Source organism: Nannobrachium achirus, assembly GCF_963921795.1.
Source record: "Nannobrachium achirus genome assembly, chromosome: 23".
Classification (NCBI taxonomy): Eukaryota; Metazoa; Chordata; class Actinopteri; order Myctophiformes; family Myctophidae; genus Nannobrachium; species Nannobrachium achirus.
The window spans coordinates 46,008,315-46,030,072 of NC_137830.1; the positions used below are offsets into that span (position 1 = coordinate 46,008,315).

Genomic DNA, 21,758 nt, shown 5'->3' on the forward strand with positions numbered 1-21,758 from the left:
TAACTGAGCTCTAGTTAAGTGAAAAAAAAGGTTATTTTCTTTGACGATGGCAAGCCAGATTGCTGACATAGAAACATAGGTTTTAAAAAAAACTTAGAAGGATTCAAAAGACACTTATAGAATCTGGTCAAAATTCTAATTTTCATGATTTTTCAAAAAATAGCAGATCTACAAGCTTGCAGCGCGGCACTCTGTGCCGCGCTGTGAGCTTGTATATCTGCTATTTTTCAATATTTAAAGCATAAAATAATAATACTCAATAAAGTGTACCCGTTCTAAATAGGTTAAAAAGTAGTTCTGTTGTAGTGTGGGCACGCCTGGAATAGAAGATGTTGGAGGTAGACAACGTTTTAAAGATCAGATCCAGACATTTTACCCACAGTACATTACAGTAGAAGAAAGTGATAACTGAAAGAGGTGTGCTTGTGTATGGGTGTGTTTGTGTGTACACGGTATCCTCTCCTCCGAGAACCATTTACTTGCAGGCGTTTTTCAAATAAAAAACTCTGCAGTGAGTCTATCTATGAATGCACTTTGACTTTTAATGCCTTTACATATCACAGCTGCAAGTAGCATGTGTCTGTTAACTTCCTCCTAAAGACATGTGCCTGGACGTTGCTCCTAGTGATTGTATCACTAGAACCAATCAACATTTATATATGCCTCTTTCAGAGGTTGTTAGAATTACATGTAGATAGTTTAGGCCTTTATTTAGGGGAACTATTTTGTGCTAAATTGCCCCATAGCCAATCCAGAATCCCTCAGTCTGACCTGAGTTTTTAAGTCAAAAGCCTTCAGCAGACAAAAGCCAGTCCCTGGGGATGACGCGTCCATTATTGCACAAGTTCCCTGCAGTCTGGAAGGCAGAGAGGAGGTCATGTTCTCCGCAAAGCCTTTTGTGGGGAGCTTGATTCTTTCGGTGACGTTGACGCGCCGACTTCCCGTCCCTACGGGGATGAACGCAGCCGGGAGCCATATTATGACCTCTGCCCTTTTGTGTTTGTTGCAGGGGACGTCTTGTATGAGCTCCTGCAATACATCCTGAAACAGAGGAAGTCAAACATGTCCTACCCATCAGCCTACTTTCCTGGGAACTCCTTCCACTCTCTGCCAGAAAGCGCTCTTCAGCACCACAAACTTGAAGGTCAGCGTGGACTGCTGGGTGCCTCCAAATACATATATGCGTGCACATGAATCGGAAAGACGTGAGCTCTAGTTTTTAATTGAATTGAATTCATGAAATGTCCACTGATTTAGTCTCTCTGTGCCAACTTTTAAGAAACTATAAAGGTTAACTTCAGTTAACTCAAGGGCTGAACACATTTGTTATAAATAGAACCAACTTCAACAAGATCACCCAACAGTGGGTCTCTTTGTTGCCTAAACAACAGATTCACTTGGCATCTGTGTTTGCAAGGAGAGCGGTACCTTTTTTGCTCTCTGTGAATCTTGTGTTTGAGTCAGTGAGTCTTTTGTCTGGCACTGATCCAGAGAAATGTGACACAGCAGGAATCAAAAGAGAGCTGAGTCGGTGATGTTGACAGTGAAACCTGTTACACCAGGAAATGCTGCTATATTTAATCAAACTGCAGCCTTTGAGTTCTTTATCTACTCCAGTGGTTTTATTGTCAAGGAAGCGATTGGCTGTGTGATGTTTCTCCCTGGCTGCTGCTACCTACTCTCCTGTTCTGTTTATACGTTTGGTTTGTTTTGCTTTCCCTTCACAAGTCACCTGGTCGGAGTAGAGGAAGTTAAGAATCAATGTAAAAAGCAGGAACTAAGACTTGAATCATTCTGTCTAAGCGGCTATACCATCAAGATTTAATGCCAGTGTGAAACAGTTGATTTGTTTTATTACTGCCTATAATTCCAAAACAAAGATGTTTGCCTGAGAAACGTTTTTAGTGTTTAGTGACACCTAGTGGTCTTCTACTGTATGTGTATCAACGCCAAGCCAAGAGACTTCATAGGCACTGGACAATTTACTGGCTTGGAATATAACAAAAGCACAACAACACCGTTGTTTATCAACAATGCACAGGAACAGTGTAGCTAATCCTTTGTGCCTAGAAATCTGTTCAAACCTACCTAAGATATTGCATACGGTAAGAGTGGGTGTTTTATTGGGGCTTTCAAATAGGTGTACGATTTTCCTTTATTAAATTCAGTCCACATCAGCTCCAGAAAACATCAACAAAATTACATTTTACCCCAGAAATGCCTCCCTCTACTCCTGCCTTTGACACGGATCAGACCTGCAGTATGCTCTCCTTCACTTTGTACCTCACCTAATTTACCTTACCTTGACATTGTACCTGCATTCAAACCATAGACCAAATGGAATAATATATTGGTGCAGGGAACCAACCTGGTCATCGGGAGCAATTAAGGGTTCTTGTCTTCTCAAGGACACTTTGACATTAACTCTGGGGGAGCCCAGGTTCAATCTAGGAACAGATATATAATCTGCTTCGTCTTAGTATGATATAAATCTGTCTTCACCATTTCTAGCAATGTTCAATCAGCCTTCAATCAGCTCTATATCTCTTTGTTTCTGTTGTCAGGTGAGTGCACAACCATAAAAAGTGATCTAATCGAGGATCAAATCACCTTTTATATTATTGTGACACAGTCGTGCCAACAGAAACGGAAAGATATCTCAGTGGCAGCAACTGTACTGTGTTCATTATGTACAATAATCAAACTCAATGAGTGCTCATTCTTAATGTTGGCGATGATGAGGACAGACCTCTCAAAAACTGTGAAAAAAGGTATACTTGGGGAAAAATCTCACCCTGCGTCTCCTGTCGCTTCAGAAACGGTACGGCGGGCACCGCGTGGTACAGACTCTCTCCCGCAGCATCCACCAACCATCGAGCTCCGGCACCGCTCTCGCTCCCCTCACCACCCGGCCCCGCGGCGATCCCCCCCGACGGAGCCGAGCCACCCGCGGCCAGCACACGAGGGCCCCCACCAGGCCTCCTCACAGCTGCCCGACAGCAACCACCACCTGCCCGAGGACATGTACCCTCTGTCGGTGTCCCCGGCCGCCCCGAACGGCCGCTGCTCCACGCCCCGAGAAGCCCCCTGCCCGGGCAGCCCCGGGAGCCAGGAGGCCGTCCCCCCGCCCCGCGTCATCCAGCTCATGCCCAGCGCCATCATGCACCCGCTGCTTCTCAGTCCGGGTCGCGGGGCAGGGGGTGGCGGAGCCCCCGGGGACTTTGGCCGTCACGGCCGAGGGGGGCCGCCCCCTTCTCAGGTACCCCTGGAGAATGGCCGCGAGGGGAAGGTCCACGTGCACCACCAGCTGGCACTGGTCCAGCAGCAGCAGCACCAAGCACAGCAGCTGCTGCAGCAAGAGGAAGCCCTGTATAGGAACCACGTCATCATGCCCGTCTCCCCTCCGGAGGAGGCCATGCCCATCGGACGGATAGCAGGTAACGTTTGTTTTCCGCACGCAGTCTCACACGTATCTCCATACACATCACCATAACTTTGTGTATGATTAGATTATCAACCCTTTGAACTTAACCCGTTTAGACCTGTTGTTTACGTTGTTATACAAGCTGGGAACACCCCTGTGTCATTTTAGTTGTTTCTATCAGGGTTCCCACGGTCATGAAATTCCTGGAAATATTTTTAAATTAGAAAAATATTTTTCCAGTACTGGAAAAGTTTTGGAATTGATCAAGGGTCCTGGAGGTTCTGGAAAAAATAGCTATGCGTTGTCTTTGGTTATTGATTTTGTTAATACCTCTGAAATGACAAATTAAACATTGGCCAAATTGACAAATATTAGAGGCAGAAATTGTGAAAATAGCAGATCTACATGCTTGCGAGGCGTTGTGAGCATGTAGATCTGCTATTTTCACAATAGAAACGTGTTATACAAAATTCCTCAACTCTTAGTGCTCGTCAGGGTGGGGGGTCCCCAGTTAAAATATGATTATTTCAGGGGTCATAGCCTGAAAAGGTTGAGAACCACTGGCATACACTACCTGTCTTTGGGCATTGCGCATAGGAGTAAGCGACTTGTTATTGAGCTGAATTATTGTTATATAGTCCTGGAAATTGGGTTAAACATTCTGGAAAGGTTTTGGAAAGGTTTTGGAAATTAATTGGTAGAAATGTGTGGGAAACCTGTTCTATATTATACAGGTTACCTACACAAGTATGGAAACGTATGGAATTAGAGTCATTTCCAGGTGTGGATAAGTATGGAAATAAGAAAATAATAGTATTATAAAAATGGACATATAATAACTATCTACATCTACCACTATATTAGTTTAAAGACAATGTGACAATATCTCTGAATTGCATATATGTGACCGCTCATGGCGTTTTCAGACACAACGGGGCCATGGTCATTTTTATATTTTTTACATTTTATGAAAGTACAGAATGTAAGCTTTCATATGATGATGTATTCATTGAATTTGACAATATTTGAAGGAAGATATGATCAATTGAAACTTGTTGATCCAGAAACAGCAAATTATAGCAAATCACAAATAACGAGAGCTTGTCTGAACATTTATGAGTTATGCAGTGAGGAGGAAGTTATCAGAAAGGGTAAATATGTTCTGCATAAGGAAACCAGAAATGAATGGCTGCATACATCGTCATGTCCATGGACACAGTATATACATGGCTGCACAGACATCTCATTTACTTTTTTATTCATAAAAGGGATTACCGTACATTCATGTGGAAAAGAATAATAATGAAGGGGAAGAAAATCTATGAAGGGGAAATAATGAGTTCAGTTAGTTTACTTATTTTTGTTGAACAGTGCGGATTTTTGTTGAACAGTCCTGACAACAAGTTATGTTTTAAACTGCAAAGTCAATGGAGTTTTTTTACTTCTATTTTCTAATTCACTTATGTTGCTGTATGTGTTGAAGTTACAGAGTTATTTACATGACAAAAACTCAATAACATTGCACAGTTTTACATTGCCTGGATTTGGCAATATTTTAGGCAAAAAAAGCTAAACAAAAGTTGAACTTTTAATAGCCGATCTACAAGCTCACAACATGTTGCATTGTGACGTGTTGTGAGTTAGATTGGTTATCATTTTCACCACTACACATAGTCAGAATAGAACATAAATCAACGGTTGGCTTTTAAAAGCATTTAGTTACATAAACGTAGCTATTGGTACTCGGATGTCAAATATGGTGTGACAAATTAGAAATTGTCAGGATGGGGGTGGGGGTCCCCAGTTCAAATATGATTATTTTGGAGGGTTCCGACCTGAAAAGGTTGAGAACCACAGCCCTAAAGCAGGGGTCTTCAACAGGGGGTCCGGGACCCCTAGGGGGTCCTCAGTTACTACAGGAGGTCCTCCAAATCTTTGTGTGATAGAAGCTTTTAGATCTACACGCTTCTACAAGCTCTCGCACTGCGAGGCGTTGTGAGCTTGTAGATCGGCCATTTTCGGCCAAGAAGTTTCGTGTAGAGAGGAAAAAGAGCACGCTAAGTACAGAGTGAAAGATCAAGTTTAATAAGTATTGACAGTTCAAGTGGTTAAATATCTGGAAACACACATTTACATGAACCCAAAATACACTGATTGTGCTGTCAAACGATGACTATATTGTATCTATGGGTTGTGGGGGTCCCTGCCTCATCTCTCACTTGACTAAGGCATGAAAAACGTTGGAAGACCCCTACCCTAAAGCAGGGGTTTTCAAAGTGGGTGACGGGGCACCCTGGGGTGCCGTGACGGCAGTCCAGGGGTGCCGCGAGATAATTTGATAATATTTGGAATTTATTTGGACACTTGAAAAAATATTTAGTATCATTTTAAACTTGAAGTACAAAGTTATTTTCAGTCAGTTCTAACCAAAATGGCTATTATCTCAACGTTTTCCTCGCAACATAATCACTAAAATATCGTCACTGTTGGGCAGAAACCTTGTATCTCCACGTTTCAAATGTGTATGTCTTTTGGTAAAGCAAAGCCCTGCTTCATCATACAAGACTGTCGCACAAAACTAGTGAAAACAGCCGATCTACAAGCACACAATGCCTCGCGATGTGCTTGTAGATCTGCTGTTTTCACTAGTTTAGTACATTTTATAGATAATAAATCCAAAACGAACGGTTTTGGACATACAAGGTTTCCACCCGACAACGACGATATGCTATAAATATAAGGTGCTGGGAGCGAAAATTATAATGTAGGGGTGCCTCGGATTAAAAAAAGAATATTTATGGGGTGCCCTGAGACAAAAAAGTTTGTGAACCCCTGCCCTAAAGCACTGTTCTTACATTGCCTTGGCCCGTCCAGACTGTAGGCTGCTGTGGGACTACGTCTACCAGCTCCTCTCAGACTGCCGGTACGAGAACTACATCCGCTGGGAGGACCCAGAGACCAAAGTGTTCCGCATCATGGACCCCAACGGCCTGGCCCGCCTCTGGGGCAACCACAAGGTAAAGCAAAGATATTAATTAATTCATGAAGATAGCTCATCCTCATTGGATCCACTAGAGTGCGACATGGTACACAAATCCTACAAATAGACTCCTAAGTGGGCGCCGGCTCTGACGGCAAATCTCGCGCACGTCCTGTTTACTGGTGCTATAGATCCCGTGAGAGTGTGTTGCTGAGACACTGTGGGACAGCTAAAGAGCATTAATAAAGCTGATTTTCTCAGTTGTTGTGTCGCTGAAAAAAGCCACTTTAGTATGACAATTTTGTTAATATTATGTGGCTTGTGATGATCTGGTCCAATATTTAGTTCAGTGACTATAGCTACTGAACTATTATTTTGCTCTGTGTTCACGTTAGCTCTCCCATTGTAAATGAATAGACTCCAAACATGCTTCCGCCTCCTAAAAAGGTATCTACCTACGTCACACAGAAACGGGAAGTACGGGTCTTTTGCACCCTCTTGCTATCGCCCTCTTGGGGTAAAGGAGCGTTGCACTGTTAGGGCGCAACGGTTCATCACATTCCCCGTCTTTTAAGAATACCTTCGTACTACCATATTGCCATTCGTCTTCATAGACTTCCATGTAATTCATAGTGCATGGATCATGCACACCCATGCCTAGATCATGCACCACGTGTGTCCACATTGCTCACAGCTTTCAAACAAAAAAATCCGAATTGAAATCCGTTCAGGCATTCATGAGATACAAGCCATTATGTTTTCCTAAAATGTAAACAAAGATGGCTGCCATGTTTGAAAGATGGGGTTGCTATGGGGGTTAAACATGCAATTTCGCGATTGCTATCATGCCTACTACATTCTTTGGGGTCAATTTCTTTTTTTTTTTCAAAAACGGGAAATTCTCAGGACTATCGGGCCTGGCAGGTAGAGACATTAAAATATTCTCGGGACTATCGGGCCTAGCAGGGAATTAGTTAACTAATCGATTTTATCAAGACCGTAAAGTGCTTATTTGGGGTGTTCCTTTTAGGCTGGGTGTTTAACTGTACTTGTACTGTTCTTGTCTAATAACATATTCAATCAATCATCTATTATATAAAAAACACTTAAATTGATTTGATCTACTGTAAAAAAAAAAATTGGATGGGGTGGAATTATTATAATTTTTTGTTGGAAAAAACATACTTGAAAAAATCAGCACATAAAGAAAGGAAACTTAACTTCGGTCCATTATAACTCCCCTTTAAATAATACCAATTCGTATTGTGTTTTATATCATTTTTATCGTTGATTCGTCACCTTTAAAATGAGGTACAGTGTGTAAGCATCCGGGATTCATGGAATGAGCACCACAGCCAAACGTGTGGGTTGCGCCGACCCAAAATTTGCCAACATTCGGTCCATTATATCCCCCCTTTAATTATGCCAAATGGTATTGTGTTTGATATCATTGTTATCGTTGATTTGTCACCTTTACGAGGTACAGATTAAGTAAGGATCTGGCATTCGTGGAACGAGCAACACAGCCAAACGTGTGGGTAGCGCCCCTCCAAAAAAAATCAAAATGGCCTGGTAGGCCTGCAATACTGTTTTGGTGTTCACCTTTTTTGCTTGGAGCATTGAGTGATTGCACTCTCCCACAGTAATACGGAAAAGAAAAAAACAACACATATTGGCCATTTTTACACTTTGTTAATGTTAAGCTCAGTGTCAGTGAAGCCCAAAACGAGGGTAAATGCCACCAGAACAGTATGGCAAGCCATTTTGTCAAAGTTTTGGTCGGCGCTACCCACACGTTTGGCTGTGTCGCTCATGCCTCAAATGCCCGATGCTTACAAGCTGTACCTCGTTGTAAAGGTGACGAATCAATGATAAAAATTATATAAAACAAAATACAATTTGGTATTATTTAAGGGGAGATATAATGGACCGAAGTCAAGTTTCCTTTCTTTTTAGTTTTATCTTAGCTTTTTCAGCACTTTTTGTGAGACACTGTTGAACGATGAATTATAAAGCTGCCTCCCCACCAAACAGACTGGCAGTCGAATTAATTCGGGAGTTCAGTCGGTTGGAAGGTGTGGAGCACCTGAGAGCCGACACAGACAGACGGTGCTAAAAATAGCCTATGACTTGATTGCTAATTTTTCAACAACAAACACATAACATGTGCTTGCTCAAATCATTTGAGTAATTATAAAGATAATTACTGCACTGCAGGGTGCTTAGGTCATGGGCACAAGGTGCATCATAACTTTCGTATTTAATGTCAATTTAAAATGATAAACACTACGTGCCTGCAGCAAGCGGCAGCGCAATGCGCACACGGTCATATCATTTTGCTTCATCTAATGACCAATATAATATAATAAATAGCTAGAAAAAACGGAAGCCTGTCATATCTGTTCGAGTAGCCTACTGTGTGATACTCACCGCACGATCCTTGCGCATCCACGAAGTAATCAAGCGTTTCAACGTCATATGAATGCAAAATAAATGTACAGCGGATTGTTTTGCATTTTAGAAAGGCTCTACCTCTTCTCCGCCAGCCTGACGGTAGAAAGCACCCCTACAACTTTTGACCTGACTCGTCCATTTAACAGCAGATTTTCGGCAACAGACGCCTTCCAACTCTTACCGCCGCCGACGTCGGTGTGGTGGGGAGCTACTTAAGTGTTTATTCAGACTAATCGATTTAGTTGCTAATTCGTTTAATCTATCTATCTATCTATCTATCTTGCTTCTCAATTATTCGATTAATCAGAAAAAACTAATCGATATAATAATTGCTAAGAAAATAATTGCTAGTTGCAGCCCCATTCCACTGTGGCAAGGGGTTCTACCAGGGCAAGGCAGATGGCCACCCATCCTAGAGCCAAGTTCTGCTAAAGGTTTCCTCCTGTGTTAAAGGGGAGTTTTTCCTTGCCACTGTCAATAAATGCTTGCTTAGGGGATAAACGTTGGGTCTTGAGACAACTTGGGATTTGGCACTTTCATAATTGAATTGAATTGATGGCAGTAACTTGCTCCCCTTGCAGTTTCATAATTCTTGTGATTTCCATTGAGATCTTAGTTACAGGGTTCCCATGGTCATGAAATTCCTGGAAATATTTTGAAATTAGAAAAATATTTTTCCAGTACTGGAAAAGTTTTGGAATTGATCAAGGGTCCTGGAAGGTCCTGGAAAGAATTGCTATGCATTGTCTTTGGTTATTGATTTTGTTAATACCTCTGAAATGACAAATTAAACATTGGCCAAATTGTCAAATATTAGAGGCAGACATTGTGAAAATAGCAGATCTACATGCTCACAACGCCTCGCGTTGTAGATCGGCTATTTTCACAATAAAATCGTGTTATACAGAATTCCTCTACTCTTAGTGCTCGTCAGGGTGCTGGGGTCCCCAGTTCAAATATGATTTTGGGGGTCACGGCCTGAAAAGGTTGAGAACCACTTGCATACACTACCTGTCTTTGGGCATTGCGCATAGGAGTAAGTGACTTGTTATTGAGCTGAATCGGGTTAAATATTCTGTAAAGGTTTTGGAAATGAATGTGTTAAGATGTGTGGGAACCCTGTAGTTATGTTTTTTTGACAACGCTTTTGTTCCTTTCCTATTATAGAACAGGACCAACATGACGTACGAGAAGATGTCGCGAGCACTGAGACACTACTACAAACTGAACATTATCAGGAAAGAACCAGGACAGAGACTTCTATTCAGGTATGTTAGGCTCCGATTCTTAGGGGGTTAAGATGCCTGGGGACGTCTTAGCACTCCATGTGATAAATCCTATTTAGGCCTAGAATTATTGAATGCTTTAACCAGTGAAAAATCGCAGATATACAAGCTCACAGAACTTGTAGATCTGCTATTTTTGAAAAAGTCGTGAAAATGTGTGCAAGTCTTTGAATAGATGTATTTTCAAAGTGAACGTTTGTAACTCAAATTTTGCTTCTGGGTGGTCCCTGGAACTAAATATGTTGAATGGGGGTCCGTGGCCAAATAAATATCATTTTGGGGGTCCTTCACATGAAAAGGTTTGAGAACCACTGACATAGTAGTCTCTCAAGAACAGACCACCTGAGCTCCATTTAAGTGAAAAGGACCTTTTCTTTGACGATGGCTGGCCAGATTGCTGACATAGAAACATAGGTTTTTCAAAAAATCTTAGAAGGATTCAAAAGACACTTATAGAATCGGGTCAAAATTCTAATTTTCACGAGTTTTAAAAAATATCTACAAGCTCGCAGCGCGGCACTCGGTGACACGCTGTGAGCTTGTATATCTGCTATTTTTCAATAGTTAAAGCTATACTATGTAACTTTTTTAATAAAACAAATCTTAAAATTGTCCTAATTATTAAATCGCTAAAGTTTTAGAACACCCACTCTGTTCATTTCAGCTCCTAAAGCCTTTTCTTTATATGTGTTCTACTGAGCCCTGGTGGCCGTGACCGGGGCTGTTTTTCCCGGCAAAATTACATCATATGCATCATTCTGTACACGTGTCTCCCTACCGGCCAATCAAAGCCCCAGATCATACACTGCCGAGCTCTTCAGGAACTACACTGCAGTGTTTACACTGGGCTAGGAGTTTAGCATGTAGCTCCCCAACCGAGGCTCGTAGAGGGACACGAAAGACCTCTATGGATAGGTCTCGGCGAGGCGAGGCGGACGCGGTGGTCTGAAGGCCCGGTCCGCGGCGAAAAGCGTCCGAAAAAAGCAGACGCGACCGCGGTTTGCTATAACGCTACTGACCACTAGTTGAGCAACTTACACAGTATAGCTTTAAAGCATAAAATAATGATACACAATAATGTGTACCCGTTCTATTGGCAATTTGGCATAGCGACTGAATTTGTAGAAAAGAAAGGGTTAAAAAAGAATTTGCTACTCAAAAAATGTTTGACAAAGTGCACGAAATTTGAAGAAAAGAAACGTGTGTGTGCCGTGTTTGTTGTGAGAAGTGCCTTGATGCCACTTTTCAATCTGGGCAACATTTCTATTTGTCCATGAGTCAGCACCCATACTAACGTTAGCTAAAATGTGTCCTTGTTTGCTTTGGAGCTCATGCCTTGAACACCCCAAATGTAAAACCTGGATTGAATAAAACCTGGATTGCTACTGACACCAAGTCAAACATTAAAGCAAAAAAAAAAACTGACATGGCCCGCATGGTCAGCCATCTGTAGGGCCAAAAACATCAGTGCTTTGAGATCTCTGCTGCTGGTGATCAAAAGGTCCAAATCCCAACAAAAATACACACTTGTTTTAGAGAACTTCAAAAAATGTGAGATCTTATAAAGAAAAGATATCAGTTAATAAAACGTCTGGAATTTGTATTTTGGGGTAACCAGGGGTAACCACCCTTGCATTCACTCTTTGTAAATAACCACTTCCAACCAGCCGTTCCTATATTCTTGGGGATGCCATTATAGGGGATAAATGTTCCAAAGAATTACCAAAATTGTAAAAAATTGCAGATCTCCAAGCTCACAACGTATTTCAACGTGATGTGTTGTGAGCTTGTATATTTGGCTATTTTAGCGATTCACAAAGTATAAGGCGTAAGTAAGTGGAAACAGTCCAGCAAGGAGGTTTCAGCTTTTGTGTCTTTATTTTTTTGTTTCTTTTTGTTTTGCCAGGTTCATGAAAACCCCAGATGAGATAATGAATGGACAGACAGACAGGCTGGAGAATTTGGAATCTGACACAGATGAGCAAATCTACACCAAGGAGCAAATCTACATCAAGGAGGAATGTTGAGGAAATCACTGAGGCAACGTAGTCCACATGTGATCAAGTAGTACTGTAGTAGCTTTACTACAGCCACTGGCACCTTTCACAAGCAGCTTGAACAGTTGTTCTTAACCTGGAGCGCATGGACGTTCATTTCAGCCAATCCAAAACAGAGTGGTCTCTATGGGATCTCTCCAGATTGCCTTTAAGACTGTAATATGATTGTGTGTTTGTTTTATTGTTTTTTCCTGCCAAAATTGTGTAAATTGTTTTTATTTCCTGTTGGAATGAGAAAAAGAAGCAGGTCAGAGGTATGTCTCTTACAAGGTGTTTGCAACACATTACTTTTTTTCTCCCCTTTTTTGAATGAACTGCAAAAAAGAAAAATCAATCATTTTGTGCTTTTTGACACTTTTCTTTCTCCTGCCAACATGCATTATATCATGGAATTTTGCTATTTGTGAAATAAGGGAGAGGGTAATGTGTCCGGAATGTTTTCACCACAGAATAAACCTTTTTGATCAACAAATTGTTATGATGCCACCTGAAATCCTACTTTACGCTCACTGTGTTACTGACATACTGGAAATGTCCACAAGATGGCAGTAGTAGTCAACTTTTGGTGACTGACCAACTGACACTTTGTTTGCACCTACCTAAGAGGTGATGGGCGCAGCGCTCTCATTAATGAAAACATGATAAGTAAGATGCAATTTTAACATGGGACCATCAAAGGTGTCTATAAAGGTTAACTGATGTGGTCAGTTTAGTGTCGTATAGCCTAGGCTTCAAGTCAGAGACTGCGCGAGTATTTTGTTATTTATTTAGCCAGAGCAACCCATTTCACCTCGAATTTAGATCAATTCCACACTAACACACCTACAAGGCGTCATTTCAGTGCAGTAGACAATATGCATTATAGTAGAAACAGGTGCTGACAGCTTGTTGGACTGCTGGAATGCACAATGACTATGAGACCGTGCCGTGGTGCGTTGCGTGGTGCGCTCTGCGTTGTGAGGAGTCTCCATAAGTTGTAGCGCACGGTGACTCGCAGCCAGACCCTGACAGAACGCAGCGGCGTGCAGACTGGTGGAGACGCCGAGGTTTGACTTCTAGGTCTGGGGGCTGTGGGGGCATTATTAATGAAACTGTAGGCTATCGTCCTCCACGTGTCTTGTGTGTGTCACTTACTAAAGGGCACAGCATCAACAACACCAAGACGCGAACGCAATTTTGACTTGACTCTCCTACGTTTGGCCCTGGACCGGACAACGGCAGAAGAGATTTGGATAGACGGGAACCTCTGCTGCGCCTTGGATGCATGTCCGATCTGCTTTAAAAAAAAGAAAATACATTTCAAGTTTTGGAGAGACATTGTAATCTTGGGTCCCTTTTCGACAAAGCTATTAAACCGCAAATGTCTCCAGAAAACAGGCACACGTCTGGATTTTAGCAGTTCGCCCACCGATGGTTTAAAGGGCAACCCCAGAACCTTTGGAGGGCGTGAGGTGCGTGAAGGGAGCGGGACAATTCCAGGTAATGTAGACCACACTTGTTTTAATCGCCGACTAATTGCTTTATTAGGACTGTTAGTATAAAGTTCATAAAGCTTGAGCAGGCTGCGCAGTGTCACAGACAGATTCCCCTTCAGGAAAAAAAATAAAATGAAAAAAAGAACTGCTCAACCTAAAAAAAAGTGCTTTTATGTGTGGACCGTCGTTATATTAGATCAATAACTAATCATGGCTTAAATAATTACCGCGTCAATTAGAGGTCCGGCGTCAGTCTCGCGATTGATCAGACGAGCGCGTAGTCTTGATCTAACTATCACTGGCAGACACTTCGCTTTAATCTGTTAGAAATTACATTTGTAATGAAAATGCAAGAACAAGTGATCCCTATGTCTTTGCCTATGCTTTTCTAGTGTATATAAGCCTACCTCTCAATTATGCTGCTTTAAGCTAACCTTACTTTGATGAATAATTGTCTGAATTGGACTGAATCTGAACTGATCATTGATTTATTTTATTTCAATTTATATCATCTTTTGTCAAATGGGTTAGGGTCTGGGGCATTTGACAGAGTAGGCTAGTCTGGGCAAGTTACTGCAAGAAGAAGACCAATACAAATTCAGAATATTTAATACTATTTATTGGTTACAGGAGGATTCTGGAAAGCTTGGCTCAGTGAGAGCAATTTGAGGTCTGTTTTAGTCTATTTTGTGTGCTAGACTAGTCGACATAACTACTTTCAGTCACTTTTAATGCTGTGATGAGTTATTAGTCTTCTCTTCACAAGAGGGACCGTGTAACAGTTCCCAGAGGACGGCATAATGGTCCACAAACAGGATTGCATTTGGTGCAGCCCAGTTTGGGAATCCATTGGTCTTGAGAGATTATAATGCAGTTACTGCTAGGTGTGGCAAGCTGCTGTGAAGACAGAGCATCTGTAGCCGATATCTGTTCAAACTCAAAGCTTATAGACTGCAGCCTCGGACAAAGGCATCAACGTGCTTCTAAATCTCTGCCCGCCTAATTCCAAAAGCTGAAAGGTTGAAAGGCGGCTAATTCCTAATTATTTCCCCATAATTAGTTCCCGTAGGCTACACTGAGACTCATGTGTCGGCTCGTCACACTCTGATATTAGACGAGTTTCACTTTGTCCTTATTGAAATACAGTGACAATTTTCACAGAAGTGCAAGACAGATTGAGGAATCCCAAAATAGGACTGAAGAAACTGTTACCTCTGTTTGCCACCTGTTAACAGTGGTACTCAAGTACTGTACTTAAGTAGAATTGAATATTTCTTTTTACCTTCTTCAGTATTTACAAATGTCTAACTTCTTCCCCATTACATCTCAGAGGACAATATTGTACTTTTACTCCACTACAATTATATGAAAACTAGTTACTACTTACTTTTAGATGTTGATTGTTATTACAAAACACTGATTGTTTGAAGCCTTTATTAGAAGTTTGCATAGGAAAAGGTCTATGGCTTGTTTCAATTGAGATCCTTTTTTTAAACTCGTATTGAATGACAGACAGCTAGAACACAGTACTATGCAGAAGATATCATCAGAAAAAAACAGTCATAAAACACAATTCAAAATAAATGGTATTTAGAATAGAAAGGTCAGGGGGAGGCGAGGATAGGCTTTTATTTACCAGTTTCAAGTACACACTAACCACTTCAGCCCTATATTTAGGCCATTTGAAAATAAACAAGATCGTTTATTTTCCAAAGATTCTTAATACTCAAGTACATCATGAATACAGGGACTGTAGCACAGTCTACATTGCCGTATCGATACTTTTACTTAAAAGGTGTATTCAGTGATAATGAAAGTGGCCGGGGGTCATCTTGTCCCTTTACTGGCCTTACAGCGTGGAAATGTTTAGTTTTTTATAGATTTTTTTTACACCATTATAATGTTCTCGTTTTAATCATTAGACCCAATCACTGAATATCGGTAGGCCTACGTCTCCAGCTTCAGGATATGTATGATACTGATTTACTACGAGACTGTGGCGTTTTATGAGTTCAGTAGTTTACAATCTAGGCATTTAGCAGACGTTCTTAATTCAGAGCGACTGTGGTTCTCAAAACTTTTATTTTGACCATCATAACTAAACATCATTACATAACTACGGCCATACTCTACCCTGATTGGTCGAGGACTGGCTGGCCACCTCTGAAAACTGAATCTAGCTATGCTCGTAACACGGGCCATGGTGGAAGTCCTTATATGGTCGGCACACATTCTAGTGAGGAGAATGAATGGAAAATGTACCAATTATATTTTTATTTGAATGAAATACAATCACTGAATATACATGCGAGTAGGCCTACCTCCTCCATCACTGCCTGTTAAAGGAAAATTCCAGAATAAAACATATTAATCCTTAATCAGCCTTTTATCACGTATGTACATACCTTGTATGATGGATTTTTGTCATAGTGCTCGATTTTCCATACAACTCAGGACTCCTCCAGAACCCTCCCCACAGCCAAAACGGGGGTAATTTGCAGTCCTCCAAAAGCGCTAATTTTCACCGCTGCAAAGTTACTTTTTTCTTCATAAATCATCTATTTATAGTTCCAAAAGACGTTGTAGCCCGCAGCTAATCCCCTAACAGCATTCCACATCCTGAAATGGCGTTGTTTACATCCAGAGAACAGGAAGGAAGTCTTGTCAGTCTCGCGAGATTGCCGGGTCCTAGACTTTTAGTTTAACTTATTTACATGAATATATATTTTGTATTATTATAATACAGCCAGTAGGCCTATATACACAACAAGGCATCGTGGTTTACATTTTAAAAACATTATAAAGTAGAAGAATATAATCTAGTTAGTATGTTGATCGGTAGAATCTAGTAAAAAGAATGAGAAGAAAAATAAAAAGACACGTTTCTGTGGTCGTGGGGTAATTTTTACCTAAAGTTTATTTGGTGAGGCATTGCAGAATGTCTTGAGGAAAATACGATTATTTTGTGTTTATATTGTTGCCTACATTGTTTACAAATAATAAATACATGTCAAAGTTATTTTGTAAGTAATTCCATGAATAAATAATAAATAAAATCGAAGAAATGTCTTGAGGAAAATAAAAATAAATAAGGTAATAGAATTACCTTATGACCACAGGAAGTCCGTTATTATGCTTTGTTGTGAATCCTTCTCAGTCATATTACTGGATTCTAGCGATCAACAGACTAACTAGATTATACTCTTCTGCTTTCTTATTTTTTATATGTATACCACGATGCCTTGTTGTGTATATACTGGCTGTAATAACTCCAAAAGAAAAAGCTAGGGGACGCGGTAATCACGCAAGACTTAATTCTTCTTCTCTGAGTGCTAGTATTGGGAATGTAAACAACGGCCATTCCTCCGACGAGAGAAGCCGTGATAAAACAGTGGATTACTGGCTCTCTTGGAACTATAAATAGAAGATTTATGAAGAAAAAATTAACTTTGCAGCTGTAAAAATTAGCGCTTTTGGAGGACAGCAAATTACCCCCGTTTTGGCTGTGGGGAGGGTTCTGGAGGAGTCCTGAGTTGTATGGAAAATCGACCACTATGACAGAAATCCATCATACAAGGTATGTACATACGTGATAAAAGGCTGATTAAGGATTAATATGTTTTATTCTGGAATTTTCCTTTAAGGCACTTAACTCTCTCTGGCCCTAGAACCATGAATCACTTTTATTGCAGACTAAAATGGATCATCTTCAGAGCTACTGTATACAGTGTGTGCCAACAGGTGGACAGACCAGTACCAGACTCCTCCCACTGTGCAGCAGGAGTGTGTTACTGGTCACCTTTCTCTCTAGCTGGGTGACCTGCTGGCACCAACTGTCTGTCCCAATTCAGAAGATGGTGCCAATGTCACTTCACACAGGCTGCATGGGTCACCGTGTGCCATCCTCTCCATGCCGCGTCGCCTTTGATCCGTGTCGTGTGACAGTAAAGGCTTCGTGCTCCACTGCTCCTCGCCAACAGACAGGCGACAACTTATTAGCACCACTGAACAGCTGTGATATTCACCTCATAAAGCCTTGTGGAGTTTTTTCCATCCAGGAGGGAACTTGCACTTTTGTTAATGGCCCCCTTAATGCTTTTTGACAGTGGATTTTTTAACAGAAATCTGCAGATGTCAGACTTAACATCATTCCGTATTTGATTTTTTTTTTTTGAGATACTTAAATGGTATTTAAGTATCTGAGATACTTAAATGGTTTCCAGTGGAAATAAGCTTAGTCTTTTCATGGATCTCCTTTTAGTAGACCTTGTACCAGTGAACTGTACCGTCATGAAACTGTACCTTTTCCTATGCAAACTTCTAATAAAGTCTTCAATCAATCAAAAAAGGGCACACTCGACTCTAATGGTATGCTCCATTAGAAACCTCTAGTACTGTACGCTCTTCTAGTTAACAGACTGGGATGAGTAAATGACTGTAAATCCAAAATCCCAAAGTATGTAAAGGACACACCAGACAGCTGGGTTAACCCAACGCATGAGAGGAATTTGAAAGTGTTGGCATTAGATTGCTCAGCGATCTGTTCCTTCGTAGTCCAAATGAAAGTCTTCAGAAGGGGTCCGGTGATTTGTTGCACAAAGTCGATAGCTGAGCCCGAGTCTGTCATCTCAAGAAACTATTGGAATTTGTCTAAAAAAATAATAGTTGATTGGCGCCCAATGTGCCTTCGCTTGATGTAAGTACTAAGCAAGAGCGCCTTTCCTTCTCTTTCCCATTCTATTTGATCTCTTGCTTGCCCTCACCCTCCTTTCATTTGAAGTAAAACAAATTCACCAGCCACAGATTTAAAGCTATGCTGTGTAAGATGCTCAACTAGTGGTCAGTAGCCCTATAGCAAACCGCGGTCGCGTCCGCGTCTTTCGGCCGTTTTTCGTACCTTCACACCCCCGCGTCTGCCTCCACAACGCCGAGAGCTATCTTTAGAGGGGTCCCTGGTTCCTGTGCGTTCAGGCATTCCGGAGAAACGGACTACTTCACCCTGCCTGGTAGGCGAGATTACCTTTTGAGTAAAGAGACACACGGGTGACTACAAATATGGCCGCCATAGCGACCTTCAAGATGCGCTGTGATTGGCCGGCAGTGTATAACCCTCGCTGTGATTGGCCGGTAGCGTGATGACGCAATTTTTCCACGAAAACCGGTCCCCGGTAGGGATCATAGAAAACATATAAAGAGAAGGCTTTAGAAGCTGAAAATAACGGAGTGGGGGTTCTAAAACTTTAGCGATTTAACAGTTAGGACAATTTTAAGATTTGTTTTATAAAAAAAGTTACATGGTATAACTTTAATAGCAGGTGTGCAGAAAGGCTTAAATAACACTTAATTTCCCCTTTCCCCTTCACCACAACACAGTCACACTTACATCGCCTCAGTAATTATTTTGATTGTTATTAAGTGTTTTGGCAAGGCTCGGTTTTGATGGGCCCATTAGTTCATTGAGGCATTGCTGTAAAGTCCTCTATAGTTACTGGGCTGTTCGGTTCCACTAATCCTGGTGATGATGGTGTATAATATATGCCAGTATTACAGAGCCAAACCAAACCGTTCCTTTTCTCTGCTATCATGTGCTAGGTTCAGTTTAGCAATCCTCCCCTAAGCACAGAGAGGGGGACAAACAACTATTGGAAAAACTGTACTGTACTTTGCTCCAACTGGAGACATTAAAATTCATATCCTTTTAGAAGGTGCATGAGAATATCCAAAAAGCATCCCTCAGGTGGGACATCATTTATTTACCTTTTTGGTAATTGTATTTCTGTGTATACATGCACTGGCTTGTCTCTCTCTGTGTGTGTGTGTGTGTGTGTGTGTGTGTGTGTGTGTGTGTGTGTGTGTGTGTGTGTGTGTGTGTGTGTGTGTGTGTGTGTGTGTGTGTGTGTGTGTGTGTGTGTGTGTGTGTGTGTGTGTGTGTACACAACTGCAAATTTGTATTTGTGAGCCGAGTTTACTATTGTAACTGCCCCAAGTGCAGAAATGAAGTCCTCAAAGCTCTGCAAAGCCTCTTGTGCACTGCAGCCCAGAGGTTTGGTCCCAGAACCCCTGGCCTTGGCTGTCCCTCTTCACTCTCCCCTCTCCATCCTCCTCCTCCTCCGTGAGTCTTCGTCCAGTTGCCTGTGATCCTGTTTCACACCACTGGTCTGTGTCCACATGTACGCCGCCGTGGCCATTTTATCTCTCCGGTAGTGTCTTAGCATGCGGCCGTCACGGAATATCACGCGAGCAGTCCCCCGGAAGCCTCGCAAACAAATACCCAAACACATTCTTGACAGAAGAGATCTCTCTCTCTCCCTCTCTCTCTCTCCATTCATGTACGTAGCTAGTTTGTGCTCAAAGAAAGTAGACCTACTCACATGATGTGAGTCAAGCCCTTCTGGGACTCAATATCCTGTTTACCAGCTCTCAGCACTCCAGAAACCACAACAGAGCTGAGCTGAAACAGAGGTTCTAACTCATTACTGTGTGTTCAGGTCATGGACAAGGTCGAACGCAACTCATTCCTCGTTACACTTGGATGTAAGCTCGAGAAAACCTAATGCCTATTTCTTGCTATTTTTGTCGCGACATGTTTTCCGTTTCATGCCTATTTAATGCATGAGGACCCACTCTTGCCTGTAGATATTTCTGTGTGATATTACAACCAGGAGGGGGAGGTTCTGTATTTACATATTGACTCAATCATAATTGTTATGTGGCCTTGACGAGCGGCCATAGCTGAATGGTTAGAGGGCCTGCCTGGGAAGCCAAAGGTCCCAGGTTTGATTTTGATTCCAGGCCTCAGCAAAGTGTTGAAGTGTCCCTGAGCAAGACACTTAACCCCTAACTGCTCCCCAAGCGCTACGACCTACCGCTCCTAGTATGGCAGACGACAAATTTCTCGAATGTGCATATAATACAGTGACGATCACCACCAAGAAGTGGGGACCAAATGATATATGGAAGCTTCTTCTTTGTTTCCCTAAATAACTCCCTTCTAGCCCCACATGTGAATAACACAAACACTGGCATGTATGAAAGATAGCAATGTGGCTAACCTCAATTATCAAGCGTGCAACCCATAGTGAGGGCCCCCACATTAATATGTATTTGGCGGCGGACCCCCATCTGAGAATATTCCCATACAATAATTATGATGTTGAAATATTTCATAAATATTCCACTTTTTTACTACTGCTCCATGAAGTTAACAATCATTAGCGGCATACAGCATGCCTACAGACCTGGGGGGGGGGGGGGGGGGGGGGTATCGCCATTAGGGGTCTACCGTGTAGTGTCGCAGGACCAGTGTAGGTGGTAGTTAAGTTTGATCCTCATTCGCTACATCTCGTAGAGAGGTTCCCATTCTCACCTCCCACGTCACGCTTCATTTCTTCTCTTGAGAAGAGTTTTCCTTTTCTCATAACCATGACAACGAATACTGTGTTTATTTAGTTTACCCCCAAAAAACTGACCCCATGAATACTTGAATTGTTGAATTGAGTTTTTGTCGCATTCCTAAGCCAATAATTTGATAGCCAACAGTGGTTCCCTATGGAGACACAAAGAGCCTGCTTTGTTCCCTATGGAGAAACAAAGAGTCTGTGGGGTTTGAAAATATTGAACCAATGAAAGGGATTGCAAGCAAGTTACTAAATAATAACTGCATTGGAACACAGTTTCTTTTTTCCACTTCGGGAGAAGTAAAAGTTTTGCCAGGTTGGAAGGTTTCTTCCCGACAGCGATGATATGACCCAAACAAAAGGCAGCTACTAGCTTCAGATTTCTTTTGTGTGTGTTTTTTAATGCAGGTCAAAGAAAGGAATTCAACTCAAGTTTAGTGAGCGCCTGCTCAGCCAACCGTGAATGGTAAAACTGGCTTATAGGAATATAAAAACAAGGGCCCACTATGCCCCTGTTTGAGGAGAAGGCATTTATGAACCCAGAGGGTTTTTTTAAGTGGGAAACTTTGTCATGCATGATTCGTCTAGTCGGGGGCCCTTTGAGAGCAAAGGCCCACTTCAGTTGGAGCGGCTGAAACACGGCAAAGGCCCACCAAAGGGAGCTGGTACCAGGGACGTGCTGGCC

At 41.8% G+C, this 21,758-nt stretch overlaps 1 protein-coding gene across 3 annotated transcripts in view; it reads left to right on the plus strand.

The window, feature by feature from the left end:
- etv6 (ETS variant transcription factor 6) overlaps positions 1 to 12,667 on the plus strand; it is a 37,249-nt gene extending 24,582 nt beyond the window's left edge. For all 3 annotated transcript variants that reach the window (XM_080754498.1, XM_080754499.1, XM_080754500.1), the window contains exons 4-8: positions 1,010 to 1,144; positions 2,817 to 3,437; positions 6,299 to 6,441; positions 10,026 to 10,126; positions 12,051 to 12,667. In XM_080754498.1, the coding sequence (XP_080610624.1) occupies positions 1,010 to 1,144; positions 2,817 to 3,437; positions 6,299 to 6,441; positions 10,026 to 10,126; positions 12,051 to 12,171 (1,121 nt within the window). In that variant the 3' untranslated portion in view covers positions 12,172 to 12,667. The remainder of the gene's footprint in view (positions 1 to 1,009; positions 1,145 to 2,816; positions 3,438 to 6,298; positions 6,442 to 10,025; positions 10,127 to 12,050) is intronic.
- Positions 12,668 to 21,758: the final 9,091 nt, after the last annotated feature.